At 42.9% G+C, this 9453-nt stretch overlaps 1 protein-coding gene across 1 annotated transcript; it reads left to right on the forward strand.

Annotated features, from left to right (window-relative positions):
* Positions 1 to 1182: 1182 nt before the first annotated feature.
* Positions 1183 to 5646, forward strand: PIM3 (Pim-3 proto-oncogene, serine/threonine kinase). The gene is made up of 6 exons (XM_072401618.1): positions 1183 to 1575; positions 1666 to 1775; positions 2066 to 2116; positions 2401 to 2764; positions 3754 to 3930; positions 4041 to 5646. The coding sequence occupies exons 1-6, from the start codon at positions 1491 to 1493 to the stop codon at positions 4223 to 4225; spliced, it is 972 nt and encodes a 323-aa protein (XP_072257719.1). The 5' UTR covers positions 1183 to 1490; the 3' UTR covers positions 4226 to 5646.
* The last annotated feature ends 3807 nt before the right edge of the window (positions 5647 to 9453 follow it).

Genomic DNA, 9453 nt, shown 5'->3' on the forward strand with positions numbered 1-9453 from the left:
ATTGAGGCGATAGGTTATAAAACACATTCCTTCTCTTTAATAATAATAGTCTCCAGTCTTCTGTCCTCATGTGACCCTCACGATCGTTTCCCCCTGTGGAGTATGAGAGACATTTGTGCTGCATCGAACAAGAATCCCTCACTAACTCTATATAATGCTTTGCTTTATAGAGGCGCTGATCTGGGCACGCCACTGCTCGTTTTCTGAATGGGCAGCGCCCCCCGTGGCGGACTAGGAAATTACATGTCAGGGTATACTAAAACCTACAGGGAGGGTCTAGTTCCGTAATAGCGCGAAAAAATCCCCACCAAAAATAAAATCCTAAACATGCTTCACTTGCTTCTACTATGCAGCTCACTGCTTTATAAATGCAGGCTACTATGCTATTATTAGCAGGCGCAGTGCGTAAATAAGGCCGGCCTATCACGTCTACAGCCGCATCATCACTGCAGCACTCATGTGGCGCATACGCACGGGTATGAGTGATCCCTCCGCGTAAGGCCGCTGCTGCTCTGGCCACGACGCTAATTACAATGATTAAACATGGCTGCTGGTACCGCAGTTCATATTCTTTCAGGGCTCAGACAGCATCGTGATTTTGGTGCACTGTGCACCAACTGGCAGAGCTGCCATCCCTCCCCTCCTCCCACCTCTCCCTCAGACGCAGTACCGTCTCCGCTTCTCTGACCTTTCCCAGCTCTGACTAGAACATGAGGGGGGGAGGGGAAAAAAAACGCGCCCAGCAATTCCCGCCCAACGCCCCTACTTTTCCTCATGCATATGCAAATCTAGCCTGTGCCTATTGGCGGTGGCAGAGCGCTGAAATCTAAATAGAGAAAGCCATTGGTGAAAGCGGCGCTACATAAAATATGTAAATAAACGCTAATGTGAGCTTGAGCATGGCTACATTTTCAGACATGTATCCTTCCGTGTTGTCTAGATACTACTAGTAAAGTAGTGCGCAGTGGAAACAAACAGGCTGCCGTCTGAATAAAGAGATTTACACGGGATTTTTGACTAGTGGAGAAGTTACCGTTCCATGGTGGATTTTTGTTTATATTTATTATTTTGAAAGGGGATAGAGACGTTGCGGTGAACGTGTTACCCAGCCCTAGCGCGGAGGGATATAACTCGGGACCCTGCACCGTACCAAAATACTAGGAGTTAAGAGGCAGGTCTGTCAGTAATTGAGCTCAGAACTGGGGAGGGCGGCGGAGGAGGCTGCGGCTAATCACACGGCGAAACTTTCACACACCTCACGGATTTACCGCGCCTCGGCACTAATTAACGCCGGCTGCCATTTCCAAACACCGGCTGGATTTATTGTGATTTCTCTGAACGTCCCTGGTCGCCGCTCCGACCTATGGATTTGTTGGTGTGAAGTCGGAGCCGGTGTGACTGACGCAGCTACGTGGACACCAAGCGGACATTTGGACGCCGGCGGACCTTATAGGAAGCTTTTATCTTCCTCTGGAGGATTTCCATTAAAGATGCTGCTTTCCAAGTTCGGGTCACTGGCTCACATGTGTAACCCGACCAGCATGGATCACTTACCGGTGAAGATTCTGCAGACAGGTACCGGCTGCCGGCTGTGCTCAGCCCATTCATCGTGTGCCGGCTGTCATGGGGTGATCGCTCATTCATCATTTCTTCTTTCATTTTTAGTGAAACCGGACAAGGAGCCATTCGACAAGGTGTATCAGGTGGGCTCTGTGCTGGGCAGCGGCGGCTTTGGCACCGTCTACTCCGGCAGCAGGATTGCGGATGGCTTACCGGTGAGTTCCCGGGTGTGTGCGGCAAGGAGGGGTCGTATGGGGTAATGGGGCTCATCCTATATTGCGGGGCTTTACCTGACAGGATAATGGGGGTCTAACCCCGGTTTATTTTTTGGGGGTTCGGGGTGGTGTCATGAGGGGTTGAGGGGGATCCAGCCCTGTGTGTCCTATGGGTATGACATGGGATGATTGTAGTATTGGGCAGATCATGGCGGTGTCTCCCCGGTGTTACACATGTGTATGGTGCCACCTTGTATGACATGGCTGATGGTTGTCGTGTTGTCTTCCAGGTTGCAGTGAAACACGTATCTAAGGACAGAGTGACCGATTGGGGAACCTTGGTGAGTATACAAGCCATTGTTACCATGTCATGGGCAGTGAATTGCAGTATTTGATTGGGAAAGATGATTCACACATCGCATTTTGATCTTGTGTTTACTTGTGTGTATGTGGGCGGGAGGGAGAGCGATTTGACGGGTTTTCCCTCCTCCCTGGCTATTGCGGATTACAGGGATCACCCTTGGTCTCCCTGAATGTCCTTCCCGACCTAAGATGGCAGCGTACCATGTAGGGGGTGGCAGGTTATTCATCCAGAGACTGACCAATGTTGTATATCTGTCCACAGAACGGTGTCATGGTGCCCTTGGAGATCGTCCTGCTGAAAAAAGTCGGCTCTGGCTTCCGAGGTGTCATTAAGCTGCTAGATTGGTACGAGAGAGCAGATGGCTTCCTCATCGTGATGGAGAGACCGGAGCCGGTGAAAGACTTGTTTGATTTCATCACAGAGAAGGGGGCTTTGGACGAGGACACGGCCCGGGGCTTCTTCCGCCAAGTGCTGGAGGCTGTGCGGCACTGCTATAGCTGCGGGGTGGTGCACAGAGACATCAAGGACGAGAATCTGCTGGTGGATCTGAGGACTGGCGAGCTCAAGCTCATAGACTTTGGTTCTGGGGCTCTGCTCAAGGACACGGTCTACACAGATTTTGATGGTATGTTGTGCCGCTCTGTCGTTTTGTAAATGGTTGGAGGTTTCTGTAGGCATGGATGTGCTTGGTGCCGTATCTGCGGCATTGAGATCTCCACAGCCCCTGCTCCGATCCCCTCACAGTGCGGCCATTGCTGTGTGACGTACCATGCTTTCCATGGGGGGTCCGCATTGCAAACACTGGTTTGTTCTCTATGCTTTTTTTAGAAGTTGTTTTTTTTTTTTTGTTTTTTTTTTAATTCTGTAAGTTGTAATGGTGGCTCTGTAGTGGACTCCCCTTACCGAGTGTCTGTGTCCTTAGCCTGCACCTTCCCTGATTCTACATATGTCAGTGCCAGGTTATGGATACTATTAGTATTGGGCTTGTAATGTGGCCCACATACTATCACAACACAAGTCCCTCTGTGATGACGGTTCTTTGATGGGTCTGCATTTATTGCTTGTTTTATTCCCCGGTGATCTGTGGGAGCTTGGACTAATCTGTAACTCCTGGCAGTAAATGAGTGATGGGTGTTTCCACCCCCTCCTCTCCTTCCTTGCTATGGGCGTACATCTCCTGGATGAATGTAGCTGCCTGCTCATTTCACATATGTTTGTTGTGAAACCCGAAGCTGCAGCTCACGTGACCCGGGCGCTCTGCAAATTCCAGGTTTTGTTTGGTATCCAAGGAACCGTAGAGAGCCAGGGGAGAAGTGCCTGAGCGTTACACACAGGGTGGGGGAGGGGGCAGGAATAACAATTGCCTGTACAGAGAGTGATAGGATTGCTTCCCCCATGCGCACTCCCCTCCTTTTGTGTCTATTTTTGGACTTGTGCTACAGACCCCACGTGGCCCTTGAAAGGGAGCCTAGTAAACAGCTGATGCATGCAGTGCTGTTCATTGCAATAGAATGGGGCAGGGGCAGTTAATTGTCATGTCCTTTTACCTTTCTAGCATGTATTTGTTTACCTCGTGTGACCTTTTTCTAAACCAAAACTGGTTTTAATTTTCAGGGACAAGAGTATACAGTCCTCCAGAATGGGTCAGATACCACCGATACCATGGAAGATCAGCAACTGTGTGGTCATTGGGTGTTCTCCTTTATGACATGGTTTGTGGGGATATCCCATTTGAGCAAGATGAGGAAATCTTGAGAGTCCGCTTATACTTCAGGAAAAGAATTTCCCCAGGTGAGTAATGCCAATTGGTTGGAGGGTTCCGCTATTACAACTGGGTATTTGGGTATTTACACTACACTTGTGCTTCAGTTTTTAATCATTTGTATTTCATCTTTCCCCAGAGTGCCAACAACTTATCAAATGGTGCCTTTCCCTGAGGCCTTCTGACAGACCAACACTTGAACAGATTTTTGATCATCCATGGATGTGCAAGAGTGATATAGAGAAATCTGAGGACTGTGACTTAAGACTAAGAACAATTGACACTGATGCATCTAGCACAAGTTCAAGTAATGAGAGTTTGTGAAATGAGTAAAAACTCTCAATGGGAGGGGAGTGTGAAGCAGAAAGTTGTGCTGCTGCCAATTGCTACCGAGGAGGGGCGTAAACATTCACTACTCTATAGTCAAACCTTTATACAGGAATTTTTTTTTTTTCTGTCGGCATTTTGCGGTTATCTCCCTGGATTGAGACTACATTTGGACAAGATGATCTGAGAGTTGTAGGCCAATGCTTACACAAATGGACTGACTTTATTTACATAAGAAAAAGCAGTGACCTCTTAAGTACATAGTATATACTGTTTGCTCTCATAGAGCCTGGACTAGATTTTTATTTGCTTTTGAGTGCCTTTTCGAAAGCTGCTTAAGTGGGACTCTTCTGTTTGTGTGCGTGGGTTTTTTTATTTTTATTTATTTTTTTTTTTTCTTTTGTTTTCTTCCATTTGGGGCTGTGTTAGTCCAAAGAAAATCCATTACCATGGGCCTTGCCTGTCTTCGTAGTGCAATTGGAACAGCTCTGCCTGTATAGGTCGCATTCAGCAGGCTTGAGCAATCCACCCTTTTGTGGTGATAAGGCATGATTGCTAGTATATATAAACCATTCCTTTCACTAAATACTTTACGCAGCCTGTACTGTAATTTTGAACAGGAATGCAGTGGTTTTGTTTTACCATCTCCTATATCATTTATTCCACTTTCATCTCTACCACTGGGCAACACAGGACCATTATTATAAGTTCTCCAAAAAACCATGTCATCCTGCAAGTCTTAAGTGTGTATGGGCATGTTAAATGCACAATCAATGCAATATTCAAGGACTTACTTTTTTCCATATCTGTATTTAAACTTGTTTTTCCTTGTAATATACAGTTATTTATTGCGATATTTAGACTATTTCTCACTATTTATTTGGATAATTTATTTGTCTAGATTTTATTCAACACTGTGCTTCACACTGTTCTGAAGGCCCCTATTACCCTTCCCAATGGAATCTTCTTGAGGAAGCTAGCTCTGCATTCCAGAATTTTTTTTTAATGCTTTCTCCCCTCCACTAATTTTGCCTTTCTTTCCATGGCTCTAGCAAGTTTGTTTTTAAATGGGTAATTCTTGTAAAAAGTCTAATTTAAGGAACACAGAATTGGCCAACCTAAAAAGTTGGTTATTATGCCTTTTTTGTGTCTGGTTTGGTTTACCAGAAATGTAAAATGCATTTTGACAAGACTTTTAAGTTATTGGCATTATATAGTCTCCATGCAATGACTCTGGGAGGGCAGCAGGTGGCAGAGTCATAACCTTAATTTATTTTATTAGCTGTGTTTTTTGTGATCTGGCTGCATTTTATGCAGCTTGTTTATTATTTTTATTGTATTTTTTTCTTTAACAGTGTGAAATGTATGGAGATCATATTTTTTATACAAGTATTTCAATTAAACCTTTTTGTATATAACTTGTTGTGTTGTCTTTAATGATTCAGGTTATACTCCATGAATGTGTATTAAAAACATGTTACATGTATAAAAGCTAGTAAGTTGGTTCCTAAATTTGCACAGTGATTTTTTCACTTGGCTTCTTAAATTGGGTGGCACCAAATAAAAATTCATATGCAGTGTACACAAGCAAAAGAGGATGTTTGGAATCTGAACAGATGCAATCTATTCACCAAGCTCGCTTTTAGCCAATCAGCCCCATAGTGTCAGGAATGAAGCATTATAGACTGGATTTCATGCAAATCAGCGTTCAATTTTGGACTCTGTAGAAGTAAAGCCATAGTTTCTTAAATAAAAAGCATGTGCGTTTAGCAGAGTCCCAGTGCCATTCCCAGCATCCCTGGTAAGTTGACTTCTCATTTGTCCCCATTTTTATTCTGTGCATTTTTTTGGAAAATCTTTCCAGTTGAGTTCTGCTTGATTCAGCAAAGAATAATTTTTCTTTTTGGCATGCTTAGGTCCCGAACTACTGTACACACACCACACCAATATTTTTCAACTGGCTATGTGGACACACAAAGGCTTAAAACAGGACTGGGAGGGAAAACATTTTCAACTTGCTGTGAATAAAAGTGGCCTAGGTGACCAAAAGCAATTGGATATTTTGGACCTTTGTAGCACATTTCTGTGGTCTTTTCTTGCCACCCATTTACCTCTAACTCACTGGACTCAATTTGTGGTCCTGCTGAAAGTGTAAATTTCCTGGCTGATTTGCTTCTACAAAGCTCCTGGCCTGAAATGTAGATAAAAGTGAATAACAACCATTTGCTGTGACTAAAAGCACGGTGGTGTCGACATAACACTGGCCTTTGCAGCTCTAGATCCCAGGTTCAAATCTCGGCCAGTTCACAATCTCCATGGATTTTGCAGGTTCTCCCCGTGTTTGTGTGGGTTTTCTCTGGGTACTCTGTTTTCCTCCCACATTCTAAATACATGCAGTTAGGTTAATTGGATTCCCCCCAAAAAAATTGACCTTAGACTGTGTAAAAGACATTTGACTATGGTAGGGACATTAGATTCTTAGCCCTTTGAAGGACCTCTAGTGACATGACTATGGACTTTGTACAGCGCTGCATAATATGACGGCGCTCTATAAATACTGTGTAATAATAGGCTGCAAAACGGCATGTCGCAGAAGTCCATACTGGGAAAGAGGCAGCCACTGCAGAAATGGGTCATGGTGGGGGATAGGACGAGGTGCAAGTATGGGTGGATGAGGATAGAAGATTTAAAGGCACTGAAATTGAGTACCAAAAACTTCAGAGACTGCCCTCTCATCATCTGATAGCTGGTGGTGAAAATAGACATGGGGTAGGATATAAGAAAGTGGTGTCCAATTGTAATTTGTGCTTGCCTGCTGTAAAGACCACTCTAGAAGTGCCTCCACCTGATTATGGATGACACTGGTGCACAGTGAAGAGCCCATTTAGATATTTGTAACATGTCTTGAATTGTGAATAGCACCACAAAGCACTTGCATCGTATCATCCTGGTATGTACAGTAGTGTATTGTGTGGGATGTTGTGCTGGGAAAGAGGTCTGCATTTTATTTTTTTAAAGAATGTATTGATTCATTGTCAGTCCAATTGAACCCCTAATATTGATCCCACTATGCATGCATATAAGTAACATGTTTTTGCCTTCCGGGCACAGCTGTGCATGTGGCAGCTATTGGCAAAATTTTGGGTTATCCAAAAGTCTATGGTCCTTAAAGCAGGCCTGAAATTTTGTGATTTATGCCCAGCAGTAGTCTTTGCAGATATTAGGGGGAGGGATCTCACCATTAAATGACCATTTACAATATAAACTATTTTTTTTTGTTGTTTTTTTAAGGGAAACCATTATAAATTCAAGGTACTAACCGATCAAAGAAGCTTCTAGACATATTACTGAAGAAAATAGAGCTCTGGGCTCCCTCTGGTGGTTGATTTTGTGATCACTCTGGAGTATTCCAAAAGAATCAGACTGATATTTGGACAGAGCCAGCCAATCATTGGCAAAAAACGCATAGACCGTGCTCAGTAACCACTTGAAGTTTACCCAAATGTCCACAGTATTTTAACTGTTTTCCCCCATCAGAAAAGGGTCCTGTCAAGAAAGAAATAGAAGAGTTACCATTGTTGAAATGTCCTTGAAAGTTACAAGCTCCAGTATGATCCTAATGCTTCCTTTTCTACTTGGTGAGTAACCTGGAACAAGTATTAACGCTACTTCCAGGAGATGGGTAGTGGCAGGTTTCACTGGTGGATGCGTCTAACAATTCTAACTGTTTAAAAAATTAACTGTACGATAGACATATGGTAAATATGTATCACATACATTAAGTACACTGATCAAATTTAAGGTATCTATATACATTACCCGCCAGTTTTAGTAAAGTTGGGATTACTATTTTTTAGACTTATGACACTGCAGCCACCCCTTTCCCTAGCTAGCACTGATTTATCTGCTAAATTTGTTGTCATGTTGCACCTCTTCAGTGAATCTCACCTTCAGCTGATCTGTCAAATTCTATACAATGAATTGGAACCTGATTGATGAAGAATCCTGTTTTTTATTGGTCCATGTCTCAAGTGTGCAAGCTGCCATGAAAGCCAAAGGAAGTGCATCATAACCCTCACGGGCATTTTCAAGGTTAATTCTTTAATTTTTTGCTTTGGCATAAAAGGTTTTTCAGGACAAAATTTCCAGTACCCAGCTCCAGAACTTGGGTAGGGGTGGGGGGCAGACTGGCAGCTATGCTCAGGCCTTCTATGTTGGCTGGGCCCACTACAATAGTGCTGGTTGTCCCCATCTGATGGAGAACTGCCAGCATAATTCTGTCAAGATCTCTTTGTAATTGACGGAGAGAACCACCACATAATAAACACACTATAAAAGTGCATCCACTAAATACAGATAATAGAGGTATTCTATTTTGTCCTTACACTAGCCAGCCACACATCTACATATGTGTCTGAAAGAGAACTAAAGTATATCTTGTTTAATACTGATTTTATTCACATTGCTAATGCATTATAACTATAGTAGAATTTATTGTAGTTTTGTACATTATGTTTCTTGGAATTTTATAATTAGGTTAACAAGTAATACAAAATTTAGGTGAGTTGGACAACTTAGATTGATATAATAAAAAATATGAAACATGCACAGCAATATTTTCTAGTAAATGGTGTTGCTTATTCAGGCATCTTACCAGGTGAATAACAGGCAACATATGCTAGGTCAGTGAAGGATGTACGGTCTGCCAGCTCCCTCTCTTTGCAAATAATATATATTTATATATATTTATTTAAATATTAGTATGTACAAAGGAGTCACGCCTAGGTCTTATGTACATGAGCTTCAAAGTATTTGCAAAGCTTTCATCTTTTAAGAGTGTCAAATTCCAGGTATTCCTCTGTGTTCAGTCGTTCTTGGCCTCTGCGATACTAGTGTGTCTTGGGTAACTCATCACCTGTTTTATATATCTGTTACCTGTTATATATATACCTGCTTTATCTGTCCTTAGAAGAAAACAACTAAAGAATAATAAGGATCATCAAAAAGTTGTTTGCTTCAGCAAACTGAATTCTGAGTAGATGCTTTTGGTTACTGCACTTTGTACCACGCAATCATTGTTTGTTGAATAAAACTCTGAAGTCTTTAATGTGTTACTGTATCCCATCAAGGTCTATAGGAGACAAATTTTAAAGTAAAAATCTGGCTGTATTTTGGACTTTTAGGCAAACATATGTCAAAAAAGGCACAAGAATCTGGGTTCTGCC

Source organism: Pyxicephalus adspersus, chromosome 2 (genome assembly GCF_032062135.1).
Source record: "Pyxicephalus adspersus chromosome 2, UCB_Pads_2.0, whole genome shotgun sequence".
NCBI lineage: Eukaryota > Metazoa > Chordata > Amphibia > Anura > Pyxicephalidae > Pyxicephalus > Pyxicephalus adspersus.

What these genes read in the sequence shown, in the direction of transcription:
- PIM3 (XM_072401618.1), top strand. Translation starts at nt 1,491, where the DNA reads ATGCTGCTTTCCAAGTTCGGGTCACTGGCTCACATGTGTAACCCGACC. An exon ending in GGATTGCGGATGGCTTACCG is followed by an intron (nt 1,776 to 2,065) that starts GTGAGTTCCCGG and finishes GTTGTCTTCCAG; the next exon opens with GTTGCAGTGAAACACGTATC. An exon ending in TGACCGATTGGGGAACCTTG is followed by an intron (nt 2,117 to 2,400) that starts GTGAGTATACAA and finishes ATCTGTCCACAG; the next exon opens with AACGGTGTCATGGTGCCCTT.